The following is a 21,761-nucleotide window of genomic DNA, read 5'->3' as shown; positions in this document are numbered from 1 at the left end:
GCAGCGGAGCCCCATTTCAACCCCTTACACTGAGTGCCAAGCAGGGAAGAAATGGGTCCTATTTTTATAGTCTTTGGTATGACCCTAAACACTATTGGATAGTGGTATAACACTTATAGTAGTTTTTAAATAATGTGTATGCATATATACGCCTAAATATTGTTATCCAATATATCTACTGCAATTTCACATTAGATTGCTGGTTTGAAATTTGCTTTTAATATTATTATTATTTTTAATAAACATTTATGTTCAAACTTGTCTGGTGTTTTATTCCTTGTTTCTTTATTCGCCAATTAAAACATAAAAATCAGACATTTGGTTAACTGCTTTATATGACAATATGTGTACCTCATGGACACTTCAATAGGTACACTACACGAGGTAAAAATAAATAAATAAATAAATAAAAGGGTTAATTGCACAATAAAAGCATATATTGACATATTTCAACTCCTGGGATCGAACCAAATTCTTACCGAGCAAGAGCCCATGTCATCAACCAGTCGGCTATTTCAACCTGGCAGCTCACGGTCGTGTGCACTGTTTTGTACTAGTGATGTGCATTCCAGTTAAGTGAAATGAATGTTTAGAATCGGTTCACTCAAAATATTTGTTGAAAAGAATCGTTCACCAAATCGTTCGCTACACTTTCTTATTTATTTATTCTTTTTTTTTTTTTTTTTTACCTCGTGTAGTGTACCAAAATATCCCATAATTAACTGGCTAAATAATTGTGAAAAATTTAAAACTATTCTACTTGTTAATACCTACGCGCAAAATGGAAAAAAATAAGATATTCTAACCGGAGATTGCATTGACCTAATTTTCACATGGTCCTTGTTTACATTTTGCATTTGACACGGACAGCTGTCAAGTGCCACGTTAGGCAAGTTTTATTTGTTATGTTTTTTCTTTTGTAAGTTTAACTTTGGTTACTTCGAAAGTGTCATTTTAAATGGTACTTTGCTAGGTGTACACAATGTGTTGTGATGACGTCTGCTGTGGAGTCTTCACTATTCGCTTGTGAGTTGGTCCATAAAACCATACATATTCCATGTAATATGAGCGAGGCTTCCATAGTGTAGTGGTTAGTGCTCTGGGCTCTCACCCCAGCGACCTGGGTTCGAATCTCAGTGGGATCTTAAAATTTTATCATAGAAATTTGCAACACAGTTGCTCGTGTGCTGCCCCATACACCTCCTTAGAGCTTGTGTTAGGACGACGGTTAGGGTTAGAGTTAGAGATAGGGTTAGACCTAGGGTTAGGGTTAGAGTTAGGGTTAGAGCTAGGTTTAGGGTTAGAGCTAGAGTTAGGGCTGCAGTTAGAGTTCAGAGATAGGGTTAGGTTTAGAGCTCGGGTTAGAGCTAGAGTTAGGGTTAGAGCTAGGGTTAGGGTTAGAGCTAGGGCTAGAGCTAAGGTTAGGGTTAGACCTAGGGTTAGGGTTAGAGCTAGGGTTAGGGTTAGAGCTAGGGTTAGGGCTAGAGCTAGGGTTAGGGTTAGGGTTAGAGCTAGGGTTAGAGCTAGGGTTAGGGTTAGAGCTAGGGTTAGAGCTAGGGTTAGGGTTAGGGTTAGAGCTACGGTTAGGGTTAGAGCTAGGGTTAGGGTTAGAGCTAGGGTTAGGGTTAGAGCTAGGGTTAGGGTTAGAGCTAGGGTTAGGACTAGAGCTAGGGTTAGGGTTAGGGTTAGAGCTAGGGTTAGGGTTAGAGTTAGGGTTAGAGCTAGGGGTGCAGTTAGAGTTAGAGATAGGGTTAGACCTAGGGTTAGAGCTCGGGTTAGAGCTAGAGTTAGGGTTAGGGTTAGAGCTAGGGTTAGGGTTAGAGCTAGGGTTAGAGCTAGGGTTAGGGTTAGAGCTAGGGTTAGGGTTAGAGCTAGGGTTAGAGCTAGAGTTAGGGTTAGGGTTAGAGCTACGGTTAGGGTTAGAGCTAGGGTTAGGGTTAGAGCTAGGGTTAGAGCTAGGGTTAGGGTTAGAGCTAGGGTTAGGGTTAGAGCTAGGGTTAGAGCTACAGTTAGGGTTAGGGTTAGAGTTAGGGTTAGAGCTAGGGGTGCAGTTAGAGTTAGAGATAGGGTTAGACCTAGGGTTAGAGCTCGGGTTAGAGCTAGAGTTAGGGTTAGGGTTAGAGCTAGGGTTAGAGCTAGGGTTAGAGCTAGGGTTAGGGTTAGGGTTAGAGCTAGGGTTAGGGTTAGAGCTAGGGTTAGAGCTAGAGTTAGGGTTAGGGTTAGAGCTACGGTTAGGGTTAGAGCTAGGGTTAGGGTTAGAGCTAGGGTTAGAGCTAGGGTTAGGGTTAGAGCTAGGGTTAGGGTTAGAGCTAGGGTTAGGGTTAGAGCTAGGGTTAGGGCTAGAGCTAGGGTTAGGGTTAGGGTTAGAGCTAGGGTTAGAGCTAGGGTTAGGGTTAGAGCTAGGGTTAGAGCTAGGGTTAGGGTTAGAGCTACGGTTAGGGTTAGAGCTAGAGCTAGGGTTAGGGTTAATGTAAACCAGAATGTACATTTACGATTTGCCAAGGAAAGAAAGAACCACTCAGTGAAACACCACTTCTTTTATGCGCGTTTTCTCCAAGCTAACAGCTAACTTTATTGCATGAAGGGATGCGCCGTTATGCAACAACGGGGAGATTATGTTTCTCTTTGGGTAATCTTGATATTATAATACTTATAGTAGTTTTTAAATAACGTGTATGCATATATATGCCTAAATATTGTTATCCAATATACCTACTGCAATTTCACATTGGATTGCTGGTTTGAAATTTACTTTTATTATTATTATTTTAATAAACATTAAAACCTGTTAAAACTTGTCTGGTGTTTTATTCCTTGTATTTCTTTTGGGCACGAAAACAAAAATCTGACATTTGGTTAACGGCTTTATATGACAATATGTGTATGTATATCTACTGCAATTTCACATTAGATTGCTGGTTTGAAATTTACTTTTATTATTATTATTTTGATAAAGATTAAAAACCTGTTGAATCTCGTCTGGTGTTTTATTCCTTGTTTTTATTTTTTGGGGCATGAAAACAAAAATTTGATATTTAGTTAATTGCTTTATATGACAATATGTATATGTGTTTTATGTTGTGTAATGTGTTGGTGTCCCCCAAAATAAAGAGCAAGTAGTCAAATACACATTCTTGACACGTACAAAAAATGCATAAAGTCATTACACTTGTCATTACACAAGTCATTTTACACTTGAAAATGGCGGTGTACCTAATGGAGTGTCCGTGTGATGCCCTCGTTAAGTGCACCTGCGTGAAAAGTTTTAGCTCCTGCGGAACGTGAAAATGACCAAAACTTTTCACGCAGGTGCACTTAACGAGGGAATCTTGGAAAACATGTTGGAATGCGGCCCCGAGGACTAGAGCTTGACACCTGTGACCTTTGACCATGATATTTCCCTAATAAAGTGGCCTGTTATTAGGTACACTTGAAAATGGCGGTGTACCTAATGGAGTGTCCAAGTGACGTCACAGATCAAACAGCCTATCAGTAGGTGGGGGTGAGGGCGGGTGTGGCACTTTTCACTTTCACTTAAGCTTTTTCCCCTATTGAAGTGGCCTGTGATTAGGTACACCTCATGGACACTACAATAGGTACACTACAGGTAAAAAAAAAAAAAAAAAGAATAAATAAGAAAGTGTAGCGAACGATTTGGTGAACGATTCTTTTCAACAAATATTTTGAGTGAACCGATTCTAAAGATCCAGTTCTAACTGGAATGCACATCACTAGTACAAAACAGTGCAGACGACAGTGAGCTGCCAGGTCGAAATAGCCGACTGGTTATTGACGCGGGCTCTTACTCGGAAAGAACTTGGTTCAATCCCAAGAGTAGGGATATGTCAAAATGCTTTTATTGTGTAATTAATCCTTTATTTATTTATTCTTTTTTTTTTTTTTACCTCGTGTAGTGTACCTATTGAAGTGTCCATGAGGTGTACCTACACATATTGTCATATAAAGCAGTTAACCAAATGTCTGATTTTTATGTTTTAATTGGCGAATATAAAAACAAGGAATAAAAGACCAGACAAGTTTTAACATCGATGTTTATTAAAAATAATATTAAAAGTAAATTTCAAACCAGCAATCCAATGTGAAATTGCAGTAGATATATTGGTTAACAATATTTAGGCATATATATGCATACACGTTATTTAAAATCTACTATAAGTATTATACCACTACACTACAGCGTCTACCAGCTCAGTGGCCTGGTGGTGGAGTGTCCGCCCTGAGACTGGAAGCTTGTGGGTTCAAACCCCGGCCGGGTCATATGGTTGAAGTCATATGAACTGAAAAGATTCGTTCTTTTGAACCCATCGTTCACTCACGAGCCAACACTAGTGTAGGTATTGTATTATAGAAAGAAATGTGTGAATAACCGAGCCACTTATTATTATTATATATAAATTTTTTTGGGGGGGGGACTGTAGTTGTATTGTTTGACGTATATGTTGTTCCCACGGGATGTTGTAATATAGAGAAAAATGTGTGCGTTGCCGTTGTCGACATTACCGTGTGTTTACTTGATTGTTTTTTGTCTGGTGTATTGCTTAGTTGTGTGTGTTATTGAAGTTAAAAAAAAAAAGGATCAGTGTGTGTGTGTGTGGGGCGATTCGTTGAACGATTCGTTTGAATGAATCTTTTGAGTGAACTGATTCTAGAGATTCAGTTCACTTAAAAGAACTGGAATGCACATCACTAGCGCTAACGTGCAAACTGCGAAGGTGTGTATGCGGAAGTGTTTCGTAACAACTCGTACACATTGGTTAACGCGACATTTTTTCCTCGTTACATTTAAAATACAACAAATATATATATATACTTAAATTAAAAGCAAACTTGGAATCTCATGGGTAAGATAAATACACTTCTCCCTGTATTGATTCATGTTTTAAAGTAAATCCCTATAATTCTATAAATAAAACAATCAAGTTGTGAGTGAACGTTTTGAACTAATGCATTGCAAAAGTATTTTAACCATGTAGGAATGACAACTATTTTGTGCAGTTTACCTCCAGTTTGTGCGACTGTAAAGAAACAAATAACAAATTTGGAAATGGATCCATAATCTTTACCTAAATAATTTTGATTAGGTTGCAGCTAGTAAACTCCTTCGTGTTTCTATTCCATGACTGGCACCCTCAAAGGGTGAGTAATTTTACTTTATTATAGTTTTTTTTTTAAATACTATGGTTAACTTGTCTTCCGAATTTAAGTATGTTCAAATGTTAATTGCCTGAGCAGTCAATACAAGTCAGTGGAATAGCAAATTGAGGATTGATTCAACGTCCTCTCACTTAGTCCAAGTGACCCCAATGCACTGAATTTGTTCAGTTTTAATCTGAAGATCATTACATTCAAATCACATGATCGCTATGGAAATTACAACCGTTTGTATTCTGTAACTCTTGCTTCTTTCATTCAATCAATCCACTCTAGAGGTGTTTAGTCATGAGACTAAGTTTTTTTGACATCCTCATCTGCAGAAATAATCAATTGGAGAAGAAATGTGCCATTCAGCGCCTTAGGCCCAGTCACCCGCTTTGAAACAAGCAAGCGTCTCTATTCTCCTGCACCCGTTTGGTGTCGCCCTCTGTTGGCCAGGGAGAATGTCTTTTTTACGACATTAACACATGATGAGCGTTTTACACCACCAAAACCAAATGCCGTCACGCGGGTGTGCTAATCATTTTGTAACAGTGTGACTTTATGAAACAGGGGCGGTAACATCTGAAAAACCAATGGGTCTGCCTGGCACTGTGCGTCTGTAGTGTCAGCATGAAGATCGCCGTGCTGGGAGCCACCGGGCAGACGGGCCAGTTTGTGGTGAGACAGGCGCTCCAGCAGGGCCACGCCGTCACCGCCGTCGTGCGGAACCTGGACAAGCTCACCGTGCGTCATGACAACCTCAAGGTAACGATGCGCCGGGGTTCAAAGTTCACGGCAAGTAATGATCACAAGAGGCAGCAGAGGAGTCATATATCAATCTCCGCGTGACCATAGTTCACAAAGTAACTTTAAAAATGTTGTTGTTGAATGGCAAATACAATAAAAGTAAAGTAGAGTAGTGCTTTGACATGAGTGTAATTACTTTCGTGACCAGATTTTCAATCTGATCTAGCCTCCCGGACAAAAAAAACTCCACAGTATTGTATTTTCTAACAATATACTACAGTCACTTCATTAAATAGAACTGTGAAAAACGTTGTTTGCTTCAACGTTGGCCACTTGGGGGCAGTTTGATGCAAATAAACATGGAGCTGTAACTAACCACACTCTTTGTAGAGGATAAAAAATATGCGCTTGTGACATGTTTTATTTTTATTTTTTTAAACATGCCAAAAATATCCCCAAAAATGCCAATAAACCTCCAGGGTTAAATTTTTTTACCTCTGCCTGCAGGTAGTGGAGGCTGATGTTTTCTCAGCAGACAGCCTCAAGTCTCATTTTGAGGGCTCAGATGCGGTGGTCTCCTGCTTGGGCTTCCCGACTTCCTTCTTCTCCAACGTGACGGGCTACACCGAGTCCATGAGCGCTGTGATCACAGCCATGCGGGAGGCACGCGTCAACACCATCATCACCATGACGTCTTGGTACACAGACCGTGAGTTGTTGTATCTATAGTATAATATATAATAATGTAAATCAGTCAGTTGTGAATATGCAAATGATTACTGTATTATTTTTAGGGGGAAAAAATCCATCAGACATGACTAATTGTGATGTGCATTGTTCCATTTTCTCCTCCCAGCTAACTCTGGCACTCAGTCACCGTACCTGATCCGTTTCCTGTTGCTGCCCCTGATCCGCAGTGTGCTCAGCAACATGTGGGAGATGGAGCAATACCTCCGGCAGGTAGATGACGTCAACTGGACCGTGGTGCGCCCGCCCGGTCTCAAGAACTTGCCTTCCTCAGGTAAACGCACACAAACAGCAGGAGTGCATTTATACAAGGAAACTGAATTGGTCATACTGGTGACGGTGACTAGTTTTTTTTTTTTCCAACACTCATTGGTTGTTGCTACGCAGAATTCAAGTCTCGCTTATTGATAATATTTTATTAAGAATGTAAAATGTTACAAAAAAGGTGCCTTACCTTGAGAGTTCCACTGTAGACTGGATTGCAAAGATGAGACTGCTGGGTAGAAACTTAAGCAACGAGCTGATTGGCTGAAGCCAACAAAACATAATGGCTGACATCGTTTTACAGCATATGGAATGTAAGCATTCTCTGCCCATGTCATCCTCAGCCTTGGAGATCTTGACGCACGAGGGCTACTTTGTGCCCGATAAGAGCGGGTGGCCAGTGGGAAGCGCCATGGGACGCGGCGACGTGGCTCGCTTCATGCTATCGCTTCTCACCAGCAACGCTTGGGTGAAGAAGGGAGTGGCCATCATCACCAAATGAGAAACAGCCTCTAACTCGACCTTGTTGTTTATTTTGGCCATCATGTATGAAGTACCACTCCAGTTGAATTAAATATTACGCAAAAATCTGCTTACATGCAATAATCATTTTAGTCACAAGGTGGCAGCATAGAATATATCCCGCTCATACCAAATCAATAGCACATTTATTTTTGCCTTGATGTTTAATGGAAAATGTGCCTTTAATTTCTTTTTTGTACACTACTCACAAAAACCTTTTGGATACACACGTTACTGATTGAGACCTCTCAAATGAGACCTCTTAAATGTTAGACTAAGTAGTTTTCACAAAACAAGAACAAAAATACACAAGGGTTCAGTTGCTTCAATTCTTTGCGGATTACTGTGACCCATATGACCAAGAATCTACACAGACATAAAAGCACAATTTGTAGCAAGCAAATTGTTACTTTTTTTTTCACCATTGATAGTCACCTAAGTTAACCCTTGAGGTAATCAAAGGCTCTTATCATTCACCTCCTGACGAAGGAGATCTGCCAATATGGTTACATTCTCGCATGTGTATCTATGGATCTAAGCGTGACAACGCGCTGTCTCGACGACGGGTTCATCTATAGTACACGCTGTGGGTTGACAGGAAGATGCCCAGATATCGCGTTTCAGTAATTGGGAAGAGAAAAAAAAAACCTGAAAGACGACAACTAGTCCAGCCCCGCCATCTGATATGTTAAACGCAAAAAGAATGCTGATGCTGCAACCATATGCACCACACCTCGGTGACCTCGGGCGTCATTTTCGAATAATTACACGCATCCGACAGCTTTACCGTTTTCCGAGAGCCCTCGCTAACTTTGGTTCTACGTAGAATGAAGATGAACCCGAAAAGGAATTCAAACAAAGTACATCTCATAAAGCATCTTTAACCCCCTAGGAGAAAAGTGAAAAAATGGGACTCTGCCATTAAATTCTGGTCATCATATTACGACTTAGATTTGTAAAATTGTCATTACCCAACAAAAAAAGTACACCATACTTCAAATATTGTAATTTTATTCGTACCATAAATTGACAACAGACATCTATTAATGATGTCTCAATTCATCAGCCAATCCTGTTTAATGACACCGGTCATACTAAACAATTGCAATACAAAATTAATGATATTGCACTTAAGTGTTAGGTACTCACGTGGGGATCAATATGGCAAGCTTTGGCCATGACTGGGAGCTTTTATTTACAAGGTAAAGGTGCATTAAAGTATCAATATCATCCATCTTCATGGTTTATTTTGTTTGCGTCTGCTCGGTGTACATCTCATCGATTTTGTCTTGGTACATTTGGACGACGATTGGCCTCCGGACTTTCATGGTGGGCCCTGTAAGGAAAAGCAGATTCTACTCCAGTATGTGCACGCACATAATTAAATGAAAACGTTCGCTTTGGAATGGTAGAAAAACATGGTTGGAATGCGGCCCCGTTTCTCACAAAACAAGTGACCAAGATGGCAAGCAAGATTTGTGACAGGCTGTGTTCTACTTGTCACAAATGTAATCAACCATTCAATTGAAAATACTAACATATTCATGTCATATTTTGACTTTAATCACAAATATTATGGTAATGTTCTTGTCATAATTAATTGATTTTATTTGTGTTGGGGGGGAAATAGTAACATCCTAATGCAATAAAACAATGTAAAGAAAACATGATAAAATTTTGAATATGTTAAGGAGAAATTAATTACTAAACAGTGCTCAAAATTATAAAAATATGAAAATCAAAAAATGTGAAAAAAATGAAATCTTCATAAAATAAAGCTCAAATTATGGAATAATGAATTCAGATTAAAAAAAAAAATCAGATCCAATTTTGACCACGCCATATAATTTCTTTTTTTTTTTTTAATGATGGGGAAAAAGTCCCTAAATTATGACCAGATCTCCTAAAATGCCAGGTTTTAGACTATACAGGTAGGAACATGTAAACAACTTACCAAGCTCTCCTCCCGCGATGGAGAAGTCTCTTGGCAGGATGACAAACTTCTGTACCTTCTGCGCTCTGGAGACGGCATTGGCGTTGTATCGCTCCATGCCCTCCTGAATGGATTTGTAGACGCCGGGCTCCTTGTTATCAATGATCTCCGACACCCTGGTAGCGCCTACGCCAAGATTGCGGCAGAAGTTGATGGCCTCTTGGCTCAGCTGCTCTGTGGGGTTGCCCTCTTGGTCCACGACGCACTGGCCAATGGTTCGCTATAGTAAATAATTGTGTGTGTGGGGGGCGGGTATTTTGGGGAGCTTACTTTGAGCGTGATGAGCATGGTGAGGAATTTCTTCTTGTCTCCAATTAGCATTGCGTTGCTGATGATGGCCACCTCCGCCTTCACCACATTCTCGATGGGGACTGGGGCCACATTCTCGCCGCCAGCGGTAATAATGATCTCTGCGCGTTGTCACCAATAATCCAAATGAGGTCATTTTGCTTTTTGGCTCGAAATATTTTGACTTTGATATGGTGAACACCCATGATATAATATTTGTGCTCCTGGTATTTTGCAGATTATGAAGCAAATTGGTTTTCGTTTGTTTTAAAATTAAATTTTTTATTTTATAATAAGAAAATAAAAAAAAACATCTGAAATATATGCACACGGCTGACCTTTAATCCTTCCAGTGATGAAAAGGAAATTTCGCTGGAACCTTCCAATGTCTCCGGAGTGCAGCCACCCGTCCTGGTCTAGGGCCTCTTTGGTCTTGTCGTCCTTGTTGAGGTAGCCCATGAAGACGTTGCGCCCCCAGAAGCAAACCTCCCCGTTGCCATCCGAGTCCTGGTTGTCCAGCTTCACCTTGCAGCCTGGCATCACCTTCCCGCAGCTAGGACCACATGTAGCTATTAGCATTAGCATACTGTTTATGCTCCAATGTCAACTACGTAGTGCAGGAAAATACAAAAATGGGAATTAAAACCTGGTGTAAATATCTAAATGGAAATGCCCAAATTATTTGACATGACATGCAGGTAAAATAAAAAGGCTATCAAATGCTAAATAATTCCATTTAAATGACAAATTCCATACATTCATTAAAATCATACTTGATAAATAAAAAAAGTCATTAAATAAATATAACGCCCATTAAATAAAAAAAAACATTTATTTTATTTAGGGTTGGACTTTAATACATGGTACGTTTTCTTCATGGCTTCACATTTGATACATTTAATTGGCTTCCTCTAGTTGTCGATTTGTAGAATTCCAATTGTGGTATGCACTGACCTGTTGATGTGAAAGTCATCGTTAGTGGAGACAGTGTGCGGGCCGGAGCTCTCGCTCATGCCGTACAGTTCCAAGAGGGGCATGTTGAGGCTCATGAAGTACTCCAGGGTCTCCTTGGAGATGGGGGCCGACCCAGTTAAGAAGGTCCGGCAGCGCTCCAGGCCCAGCGCCGCTCGGACCTTCTTGAACACCAGCTGGTTAGCCAAGGTGAAGCCCCACGGCACGCGCTTTTCCCTGCGACACACAAAGAAAGTTCAGCTTTGACTCTATGCCAATCAGAATATTTGTAAAAAATCGTCACATTTGAAATTTAGTGTGACAAAAATGAAGGTGACACCATCCCACCCGTGCATGGCGCTGTAGTTGTACATGAGCCCGATGGCCTTGGCCCAGTCGGCCACGCTCTTCTTGAACGGGCTCGCCTTAGCGCCGGCCTCTTGCATTTTCTCCTGTATCTTCTCCCAAACGCGAGGGACACCTAGGAATGCGGTGGGCTTGACCTCCTTCAACGTGGTTCCCAAGGATCCCTTTAATTGAAAAAAATCAAATAAAATGTGGTCGTCATGGCCAAAGGGGTGTTGTGTGCTCACCTTGAGGGCATCGGGCTCGGCGAAATACGTGGTGGCTGCGAACCTCATGGTGATGTACATGTCATTGAGCTGAGCCGCCACGTGGCTGAGAGGCAAGTAGCTGACCACTGACTCCTCGCCGTAGCGCAGGCCCACCAAGTCTCCTGCTCTTTGGACCGTCCAGGTCACCTGTAGAAGGAATGTTGGAATTCCATAAGTGTCTATTTTTGGAAACTTTGTTTGTTTTTGCAAAAAGATTGAGATGACTCACGTTGTCGTGGCTCAGCATGACACCTTTTGGGGGTCCGGTGGATCCTGACGTGAAGATGAGAGTGCAGCATTCGTTGGCACGGAGGCTGTTGATGGAATCGTTCAGGTCTTTTTCAGGCACATCCTCACCCAGCCTCATGAATTCCGCCCACTAAAAACAAAATCTCTGCGTGGTTACCTGAGTCTTGTAAATACAGTGGAGCGGTTAACATAGTGAGTAAAAATAACTAATGAAATAAATCAATCAATCCCATTTTTTTCCTTCATAAAATTGAAAATGTCTTTATGGTTTGAAATCTTCTCCATCAACATTTTTTTTTTACTTAATGATTTTGATATTTCTAATTGTTTCAAATGAAATCATTTGCTTTTTGGTAAATGTGCATAAATCATTTTGTGTGAATGCGTCAACCTACTGTGTAAAGGGAGGGGAGCCTCTGCTTTAGTTCTCCTTTGTACTGGACAATGGCTTTGAGATGCGGCAGATCATCTTTCACCTGCCCGGAAGAAATCATGTATTTTCTTTGAATTTAAGAACTAGCCTTGCACGCTTGAGATGACACGCACACTCGTACACACACACAGACTCGAGTCAGGCGCTCACCTGCAGGATTTTGTCCAGCTGTTGCTGGTTCTCCACCACAATAATGTTCGCCATTATGGTGCTGGCCACTTCCCAACAGGCCGCGGGTACGTTGGTGGTGTAAATGCCTGTCGCCAAACCCCTGGAATGCACACAAAACATAGCAAAATAGTAAAATATACATACATCTTTCTTGGTCGTGTAAAACAAGAAATCAAATCAATAATTAGTGTCACGTGGTTCTACTTTAAGTATGTAAAAAATCCAGAAAATGACAATCATCTTATCTAAGCCTGTATCATAATCATCTGACTGTCTTCTTGTCTGACCTATGCGAGGAATGCACACCTGATATGTGCATCTTTAACGTCAACACATACCGACCAACACACATGCTTGAGGGTAGATACCGGCATTACAAAGATATTAAGTCAGCACTCGGCATACAAAACAAAAATGTGCTGCACTTACCCGGCCAAGATGCAGCCCACATTGGCGATTAACCACTCGGGGGCGTTGAAGCCCAGGATGCCCACCCCGTGGTAGCGCTCCAGGCCGAGCTACACACACACACGCACAAATCCATTTTTAATGATGACACTTTGCCACACGTTACCTTTGACCTATATACACATCGGTCCGCCAACGCAACCGGGAAAGGGGATCCGTAACACAAGATGGAGATTTCACACGCCTATATTACAGGATTGATTTTCCCTTGAGAGTTTCGGCGGAGCCACAAATAAAGAGCAGAGGCGACAGACTGAGAGCTATGAAATTTCATCAAAAACCATCATACAAATGAAAAACAAGAGCTAACCAAATCTGAGCGTAGTTTGTAAACATCAGATAATTCAGGCATTCAACTACAGTAAACTACTGCACCTACCTGTCCAAGGCAATTATGTCTTTGAAGATTGCAATTTTGTCTTCAATAAATCTTAACCACAAGTTCTTTTTAAACATGACAGACAATTTGGAGTCATAGGCTTCACCGAACGTAGGTGTTTTCATCAAAGACGCACGTTTTGGTAATCGACGAGGACAAAAAGCGGGCTTCATCAGTGAGGCTGAAGCGGAGTTAAACTATTTAATTAAATAAGGGCAGACCTTCATGAAGCTCTTTGCCGCCGTCCTGCACTGCTGGTAGTACTGCCTCCACGTGAGCGTCTCCCACTGTCCGTCCTTCTTGGACGCCAAGGCCGGGTGGTCCCCGAAGGCCTCCACCGTCTCCAGGAACATCTGGTGCACTGTGACAGGGATGTCGGCGGCCGGTCCTGACTCCTCCATCCGCAAGCGGACCGCCTCCTGCTTGCTGGTGGTCCACAGCTGCTCGGCCGGGGCCAGGCTGGCGGGGGCGGGCACCTGGGGCTTCAGCGGGATGGCGGTGGGCTCTGGGGGGCAACAGGAGCAGCTGCAATTACCCGCCATGGTGAGTGGTGTGAGCGAGTGAGCCAGCAAGGACACGAGTAGTCGGACTGTGACGTGGAGGCCACGCCAGGGAGGCGAGGTCTCGCCGTGTTACCTGAGATGATGCAGGCGGACAGGTGTGTGCCGTGTACCCGCCAGTCTGGTTTTTGACGCTTAGAAGATGTTTTGTTTGCTCAGTACAAACACCGCACACTTCTCGGTCTGTGCTTTTATGAGTGTCACATGCAGATTATGAAAGATTCTGCAGGCTTTTTGCTTCTTAAAGGATTATAATGTTTACAATACATTTGTAAGAATTTATTAGATCGTCCTGAAAACGTCATTGAAAATTAACTTTGCATACAGGTTTGGAAAAGTCTTGTGTGGAGAATAATCTGGGTGTATCAAACAAATACAATTGTGTGACAACTTCTTGTAGTTTGACTTTTTAAAATGTAAAAGTACAACTTGATTATCTTTATTTCAATCATACGAACATGACTTTTTTATAATAAAAAAACTTAACGCTTAACACAAAATGTAATCAAGTCTTTTTGATTAAAAGAAATATCTGTACTATTTTTGTAGAACCCTTTTTTTCTAAAAAAAAAAAAACGAAAAAAAAAAAAAAACTACCACTGGAGTCTCCTCGTCAATTCAAATGACCGACCTGATTTTAGATTGCTTGGCGAACTGCTTACATTTTTCTCATCTGTGCTCAAGGTCACATTCACGAAACACATACCTGCTTGTGCCTGTTGTGTTGCTCCGGCTGAGGCTCCACTCCTGTGCGTGTCCTTCCTGGTGGAATCGACGGTGAGAGCGGAGGGCTCTGCGATCCTGTGAATACACACAGAGAACACATTTCAATATCACCAGTAGATTTTTCGGCGATGTGTATTCAGTTGAGCAATCTTCTAGATAGATGTGGGCTTCAAGAATGTTTTGTGTTGAAAGTATACATATATTAATGCAATTAAAAAATATAATATCACACACAACATTGTACATAGTAGAAAAACGCAGTAATAACATAATTTAGTGTAGGGTAAAGAATTAAATCCTTTGCCCATCATAATTCAACAGGCATTGTCCTGTTCATTCTGATGTGTGCGCATTGGCCACAAGGGGGCAGTATAATATGTACAAAAGTTTCAATTTTGAGTGCAACTCAAAGCAAAAATCGGGTAACTTGAAAGACCACGATGTTCTACGTGAGTCTATAGATGTTAAGTGTGTGTACCTGTCCAGATGGTGTCCATCCAAGCCCGTGAGCCCGTTTGACATCACCGCCTCGGCCATTTTGTGTTCAAAGCTGCACCAAATGCATAAACTCCAATGAAAAGCAGTGAGGAGGCTTTGCTCTTATTTATAGCACTCATATTGCTACACTGATCATGTCCATGATGAAATCTTGGCATTTGACTGAGACAGCTTTGCACACACTTTTTTTTGGGTGATAGGGTCCTTCACTTTACCTTTAACCTAATAAATGATGCTGAGCCAGCACGCCGTTTGTCACACTAAACACAAATGTGAGCAAAGAGCCAAAAGGTGCCATGTTGTCCTGCCATCCAGAGGCGGGTTCTACAACATGTTCAAGTTCAGCTCAAGTGAGAACAAAAAAAAAAAAGAAACTGAAAGAATACATTTAAGCTGTGAATACAAGAAATGTTGTTTACTCTTGTGGTAATGCATCTATTTGAATAAAAAGCAACTCTTTTAAGAACAGCACTTCCAAAATACAACTGTTCTATACTGCAATAGATTATAACAATATTTTTTGCAAACAATTGTTTTCTCTGTCAAAGAAATAAGATTGTTTCTTTTGGTTTTCTTGTAAGACTACAACGTTTTCTGAATGTGGCATAATTAACGATTACGATTTCTTTCACGCGTAAAATAGAAACTATAACGTTTGTCGAAAAAAATGCTTGTATGCTGCATTTGACACGTACTGTAAAAATACAAATGTATTCTCTTAATATTACGACAGTTTTGATGAAAGTTGTTTTGAAATACTGTCCTACCTAGTGGACTAAGTGGTGAATGGCATTCCATCACCTCAGTCCGACCTCTGAGTGCGTGCGAACTTTGCCCCCTTTTCCTTCGGGTTGAAACATCTTAAGCAACAACATGAGACTGTGGCAGCGACAAAGTGAGGATGACACTATTTTATGTCCACACTAAAGGAAAATCACACAATGACAATGAGGTCAAGCTTTCTTCTCACATTAATTTTAACAATACAAACATTCATTTTTGTTTTTTTAGCTTAAGAAACTTCAACTTCATTGTAGCAATAAAAGCATGGTATTGAGTGAACATGGATTGTTTCGTACAGTTGAGTCTCTTTTGGCAATAAGATAATGTCTTTTGGGGGACTATACTTGTTATTACACCTATTTTAGTGAGAAAAAAGGAAGGTGAAGATAAATGTTTATTCTCTTGACATTCTGCTTTATAAAAAAATATCTTCAAAAACATGATTATTTTTAAATGTACTTGATTCAAATATCACATCTTTGTTATCTTTAAACCAAAACACCCCTTTAATTGGAGAATACATATTTTCACATGTGATCATTTTTTTCTCGTGAAAAACTACAGTTATTCTCAATTATGACTTTTTCGTCGCAAAAAAAAAACAAACAAGCAAAAACGACCAAAGTCCTGGAAGAGCAACGTTGTACGCGATACAACATATTCTAAGCATCAACGTCGAAAGATAGAAGAAGCAAAAGTGCGTCTTACCTCCTGCAGGGAGTCACTTGAGGACCTGAAGACGTTTCGGCCAGCCCGAGCAGGTGCTCCCAAGGCCTCCGTCATCAGCCAATAGGAACCTCGAGTGCGCTGCGTGCTGTCCCCCTCAGTACCGCCCACTTGCCCAGCAGGGCCACGGTGCCCTGTGGAGGGGAAAAAAAAAAAACATCCGCCAAGGTCGCGACTCCCGAAGGTGACGAAGACCTGCCAGCAGGCTTATTTGTGTTGATCAGCTGACTCATGTTGACACTACTGACACGACACCACGATGGCAAATGCAGCCATCATTGACCTATCATTCGAATTTTTTTATGCTGTCAAGTATAATATTTTGACATGTTCTTGAATTTAAAAAATAATGACATACTTTATTGAATAAAAAAAAAATAGAGGAGCCGCAGTCAGCTACCATTCACAAGACACTTGCTAACGTCACACACTACAACAAAAGGCCCCTGGAGGTGCAAACACAACGAAACGATATAAGGTATTTTCTATACATGTGATGCTTCCCATTATATTTTAAATACATTCACAAAAATATCCAGCAGAATGAGCATTGGTTTATTATATTACTAGAACTACATAAAAGTGACCTACAAAGACAAGGAGTTCTTTGTAGTTCTTTCACCGTAAATTTTATTTCCGTAATTAAGAGACACACGTGGAGACACACACACACACACGCGCAAACCACACATGACCGCACATAACACTGCAGTTGTGTCAATGATTGTTGAAGCCGCGAATCAATGTCAACTTTAGTACAAGGAAACAGGAAACGTTTTGTCGAAGACTATTTTGCACTTGCAACTTGTGTTTAAATAAATTACTCATTTACTATTTATGTGTGTAGAAGATATCTTGTGAAATATTATTAGATTTGAGCCAATTACCATTTTGTGCCCACTAGTTTGGATCTGAACATGGGCCAATTGGTTATGTAGTTGGTTAAAATTTATTACAACAACCTTCTCACTAATTGGAGCAACTATAATCTGATTTTCATGAGAGAAAAGTGCAAACTCGGCTCATATGTCTCCTTTACTAGCTATTCTAGCTATTTTACTAGTTCGTCATTTAGCATTTATTTTAGTTATGTCACTATTGAGTAAGTTAGTCTTTAGGTTTGCTAGTTATCACATGACTTAGTCAGAATTACAAAGAGCAATAGTTTCAGGGTAAGGAAGTTGGTTGACAAGTTAACTAGTTATTTTGTTTGTTGGCTAGTTTATTGTTAGTCAACTCATGAATTAGTTATCTGGTCTATTGGTTTATTTTGCAAGCTTAACTGGTAAACATGTATTTGGCTAACTATCTTGTTTGCCAAATAGTTATTTCACTAAAATGTCAAACTATGAATGGAGTTGAAATTGTACTTCAGCACAAAAATACAAGACAAATGATACTGTATTGTTACTGGACAAAAATATGTCAACATTTTGTAAGGGTTTTTAATCTATTTTATTTTTGATATTTAGCTGACATAAGTAGAGAAAATATACTCACAATGCATGTTGTCAACATGTCCCAGTAATGTATGCATATATGTAAGTTTGGATGTATGGATGGAAGCATTTATCCTGGCGGCCATGCCATCTGTCTGCCTCCCAACACGTGCAGGTGAAGATGGTAGACGGACTGAGCACCATGTTTGCCATCGTTGATGACTGCAGACCACAACAACCTGATCAATACAACTCTTCAACACTTAACCGATGTCATCGGACCACTTACCCACTCGATAACCTTCTGTCAGAGCTTCCTGCTTCGCCACCTTCTTGGCCACGACCAGTAAATGCCCCAAGAGCTGCACAAAAAGCAGTGTCAATTAGTAGAGTATTCATGCTAACATTGAAAGGCTCTAAAAAATAAAAAAAAATACTGTGGGACTTTTTCTTTCAGAATACTTATTTTAGGTAAATTGATATGTGATCACTAGTTTGGGGCATTCAAAAAAAAATTATATTTCCATCTTACCTCAGCGTCATCATCACTGGCTTGACTTATCCTGGGAATGAGCATCTTTGGGATAACAAGGAAATGAACAGGAGCCTGTGGACTGATGTCCCTAAAAGCCAAACACTGGGGAAGATACACTAAATTGGAATCATTATAACTCATTTAAATATTTACAATCACAAGTCGACCTTGTCGTCCTCATATATGATATCTGCGGGGAGGCTTTTGTCAATCACTTTGGAGAAGATTGTAGCAGCTGGGCGGCCATATTTCTGACTGGCCACTTCCGCCAGTCGTACTTCGTCACTTCCGGTACACAGAGCTCTCTGAAATGTGCAAATAACAGAAATTAACTAAAAATAACATTCAAAATAATGCTAACGCTGGTCACAATATTTCAATACTATCTAGAATTCAACAATATTCAGATTATTATATCGTGACAATGTCAAAAACAACAAACTGGAAATGACACAGGGAAGCTACCTGGACTCTGCAAACAAGTTGCAATCCTCCGAAATGGACCGCCGTTCGGCTAGGTATCAAGCATGTTCGGAGAATATGATGATAAAGCATGGCCAGTTGTTGTTATTCCCACGTCGAAGCACGGCGTCCTCAAATATTACCACAATGGATATTCAATTTTCCTCGGGAAAACGTGTAGCTAGTGTTACATTAGTGTTGCTTTCAATACACCACGTTAATTTGAATAAAATATAACGCTGAACGTCAGTAAAAATAATAGCTCTCAGTCGTTTTGGGTTTATATTTGTGGCAAACTAATAGACTAATATGTCAATACTAATAATGTCTGCAAAAAGATCCACGACATTTTAATGTGTAGCGAAACCCTGAAATGACATTTGTCCGACTGAAACGCACCATTTCCGGCGGCGCTGCTTTGCAGGCTGTGTTCAAGATCATCTCTGGAGTTGTTCATCGTCAACCAATATCATGCCAAATAAGCGATAGCATACATGTCGATAGTAATAATGATATAATAACACTAATTGCTCAATAAGTTGATATTTGGCGACAGTTATGTGTTTAATAAAGACGTTTATTCATTATAATTGCCTGTGTTTTAGGGGGCGCTGCTGTGTGAGCGCTCCTCAATTTATGCGACGAGGAAACGAAGAAGACGTAACAACATGGCGGCCCGCGCACGGGTGCCCTTTTGCTTCCCTGTAAACTTGCATACAAACCAGAAGCTTGTACACACCGAGGCGGCGGCGACAGTGGTCAAGAAGGCTGTCTACCCGCCCATCAAGCCGTCTCTCACGGCCAAAAGCAAATCGGCTCGAGCGCGTCAAGTCGAGGAGCAAGTCGAGCGGATAAAAGCGTCACCCGTGCAGGATAAACTGCGGTCACTCACTCGCATAGAGCGCAAAAAGTACGTCGTCTACCCGCAGACGTTCGCGCGAAACGCGGATAAATGGTACCAGCACTTCACCAAAACCGCATACATCCCCGGCTTGCCGGAGCAACTCACCCCGGCTCGGCCTCATGTCGCCGTGGAGGAGAAGGATTCCCCCGCTACTGAAGCGGACAACCTCGGCATTAGTGATGAGGCGTTCAAGGACATCCGTTCATTGGTAACGCGCGTGATTCTGCACGAGCACTGGCACACGATTAAGGGAAAGACGTTCGTGTACAGACGACAGGAGCTCGTCGAGGGACCCTTCCTGAGAAACCTGGTCAAATCGTTAACATACGGCTTGGCCAAATACAGCCCGCTGCTCCTCTCCTCCAGCATGGGTATGCTGATCTTCCATGATCTTTTTTTTACGTAACACTTATAGGTTAACTTAATTCAAGCTTTTCTAAACGTTAGCATGTCCAATGTTTCAGTAACCCTGTGCACTGATTTCTGTTCCCGAACAAAGATGATTTATTTGATCAATTATTTACTGAGGAAGAGCAAATAGACTGAAATGTATTTAATATCTGCAATGAAAAGTTTAAAGAAAGTCAAATTAAGTTCACCTGGAAGAGATCAAATTCAAACAAAAGCCAATATCAAATACTATTAATATTATTATAATTCTATTATATTATTAAGAGAAGTTAAAATTATGTTTGTTTTTGTCTCTGTTTTCAGATGTGAATCCCCAAGTTGGTTTCTACTGGAGGAGAGGGGAGAGGATTGTTCCGAGGGGCCACAGAAAGGGCAGCCTGGAGCCCATCAGGTTCCAGATAGACGACCGGCCGCTCTGTCAGATTCGAATAACGCAGCAGCTCCCTCAGGTTATCCAAAGTCTTGTTGTTAAAAAGGACTTGCCCTGTACAGTTTCCAATGAGAACTACTTACATTTAGCAAAACTGCAACCCACGCACAAAAAGCATCAAGGCAGATTAATGAGAATTGTGGAAATTAAAAATTGTAGCTAAATGTAATATTGCAATTTTGTAAGAAAACAAATTTGCCAAATAAATTAGGGTTGACTAACCGTGCGCTTATGCAGTTGGTCCCGATGGAAGCTTCTTATGACGCCGACGTTCCTGAAGTTCCGTACTCTCCCTCCTGTCTGCCGCTGTTCAAGAGGCAGTACACCAACACCATCTTCACAGGTGACCTCTCGCTGATATGAAGCGTCTTAAAGTCATGCCATCGAATGAATGCCTGGCGACGGTCCAACAGGTTCCAAGGTGCCGGACCCAGCGTGCTACGGGCACACGCAGTTTCACCTTGTGCCCGACCGCTACCACAGGGATCGCATGGCCCGCCGCCAGCAGTCGGACCAGGTGGAGGTGTTCCTCAGGGCCCACGCCATCGCTAGCCTGTTTGCGTGGACCGCTGCGCAGGCCTCCTATCAAGGTCAAGGAACAGACAAACTAGATTGCATTGTTATTTTTACATAGATTTGAAATTGTGTAAAAGATGCATAAACAAAAAATCTCAAATTAAAAAAATGTCGAACAGTTGTTCAAAATATTTTTCATCATTGAATGTATTTTTTTTAAATTAACTAATATTTGATAGAAGAGTTTAAAATAATTCAAAGAAAACGAATCTTATTTTTGATACGTCAGGTTTCTGGAATCACGAGGACGTGAGCAGAGCGTTCGTGTCGCAGGCGGTGATCAGCGACGGCCACTTTTTCTCCTTCTTCTGCTACCAGCTCAACACGCTGGCCTTGTCCGCACAGACGGACAGCGGAAACGCCCGCAAGAACCTGCTGTGGGGCAGCGAGTCTGTGCGCCTCTACGACGGCGTGGAGGACGGGCACGTGGTCGGCCTGAATGACCACGCGCTGCGGCTACTGGTGCGATTCCTCCTCCATCAGCCCCGGCAGGATGTCCTGGATGTCTAAACGTGAAAATGCAAAAAGATCGTACCAAAACAAATCTAGTATTTATGGACAAATAAAAGTAGATTGCTTGCCATTACATGAGCACTTTTTTCCTCTTCCTAACATTTTCTTTATTACTTTATTGTGTAAAAGATAAGCACATATAAAATTGATTAAATCAAAATATTAATTGAAACAATTATAAGCTATTTAACAGCAATAAAATAAGTGTTTCATAA

General features: G+C 41.1%; 4 protein-coding genes across 10 annotated transcripts; 2 read left to right on the top strand and 2 right to left on the bottom strand.

Annotated features, from left to right (window-relative positions):
- Window positions 1-4,711: 4,711 nt before the first annotated feature.
- LOC119127060 (flavin reductase (NADPH)-like) lies at window positions 4,712-7,840 on the top strand. Of its 5 annotated transcripts, none has more exons than XM_037258764.1 (5): window positions 4,712-4,733; window positions 5,781-5,922; window positions 6,412-6,613; window positions 6,761-6,925; window positions 7,260-7,840. In XM_037258764.1, the coding sequence occupies exons 2-5, from the start codon at window positions 5,788-5,790 to the stop codon at window positions 7,415-7,417; spliced, it is 660 nt and encodes a 219-aa protein (XP_037114659.1). In that variant the 5' UTR covers window positions 4,712-4,733; window positions 5,781-5,787; the 3' UTR covers window positions 7,418-7,840. The 5 variants fall into 5 exon arrangements, with proteins under 5 accessions (XP_037114659.1, XP_037114657.1, XP_037114656.1 ...); XM_037258762.1 differs by having other exon boundaries at window positions 4,715-4,733; window positions 5,728-5,922; XM_037258761.1 differs by lacking the exon at window positions 4,712-4,733 and adding an exon at window positions 4,828-4,862 and having other exon boundaries at window positions 5,728-5,922.
- Window positions 7,841-8,431: 591 nt separating this feature from the next.
- LOC119127053 (long-chain-fatty-acid--CoA ligase ACSBG2-like) lies at window positions 8,432-16,393 on the bottom strand. 2 transcript variants are annotated; one of them, XM_037258748.1, is made up of 15 exons: window positions 16,259-16,393; window positions 14,748-14,819; window positions 14,250-14,344; window positions 13,205-13,488; window positions 12,566-12,654; window positions 12,116-12,236; window positions 11,928-12,008; window positions 11,513-11,662; window positions 11,263-11,430; window positions 11,018-11,199; window positions 10,673-10,906; window positions 10,057-10,271; window positions 9,701-9,840; window positions 9,392-9,635; window positions 8,432-8,773 (listed from the first exon to the last, which is right to left on the bottom strand). In XM_037258748.1, exons 2-15 carry the CDS (start codon window positions 14,804-14,806, stop codon window positions 8,682-8,684), a joined length of 2,154 nt encoding a protein of 717 aa, XP_037114643.1. In that variant the 5' UTR covers window positions 14,807-14,819; window positions 16,259-16,393; the 3' UTR covers window positions 8,432-8,681. The 2 variants fall into 2 exon arrangements, with proteins under 2 accessions (XP_037114643.1, XP_037114644.1); XM_037258749.1 differs by lacking the exon at window positions 16,259-16,393 and adding an exon at window positions 15,535-15,551.
- hint2 (histidine triad nucleotide binding protein 2) lies at window positions 16,272-18,843 on the bottom strand. Of its 2 annotated transcripts, none has more exons than XM_037258766.1 (6): window positions 18,716-18,843; window positions 18,418-18,555; window positions 18,248-18,352; window positions 18,005-18,077; window positions 17,777-17,937; window positions 16,272-16,410 (listed from the first exon to the last, which is right to left on the bottom strand). In XM_037258766.1, exons 1-5 carry the CDS (start codon window positions 18,803-18,805, stop codon window positions 17,846-17,848), a joined length of 498 nt encoding a protein of 165 aa, XP_037114661.1. In that variant the 5' UTR covers window positions 18,806-18,843; the 3' UTR covers window positions 16,272-16,410; window positions 17,777-17,845. The 2 variants fall into 2 exon arrangements, with proteins under 2 accessions (XP_037114661.1, XP_037114660.1); XM_037258765.1 differs by lacking the exon at window positions 16,272-16,410 and adding an exon at window positions 16,890-17,159 and having other exon boundaries at window positions 17,706-17,937.
- On the top strand, window positions 18,839-21,619 carry mrps30 (mitochondrial ribosomal protein S30). The gene is made up of 5 exons (XM_037258753.1): window positions 18,839-19,987; window positions 20,331-20,476; window positions 20,695-20,800; window positions 20,871-21,047; window positions 21,263-21,619. The coding sequence occupies exons 1-5, from the start codon at window positions 19,381-19,383 to the stop codon at window positions 21,541-21,543; spliced, it is 1,317 nt and encodes a 438-aa protein (XP_037114648.1). The 5' UTR covers window positions 18,839-19,380; the 3' UTR covers window positions 21,544-21,619.
- The last annotated feature ends 142 nt before the right edge of the window (window positions 21,620-21,761 follow it).

The sequence above is a fragment of the Syngnathus acus genome, chromosome 9, assembly GCF_901709675.1.
Source record: "Syngnathus acus chromosome 9, fSynAcu1.2, whole genome shotgun sequence".
Classification (NCBI taxonomy): Eukaryota; Metazoa; Chordata; class Actinopteri; order Syngnathiformes; family Syngnathidae; genus Syngnathus; species Syngnathus acus.
The sequence above is the reverse complement of the archived record's forward strand: the minus strand, read 5'-3'. Positions and strand labels throughout refer to the sequence as shown.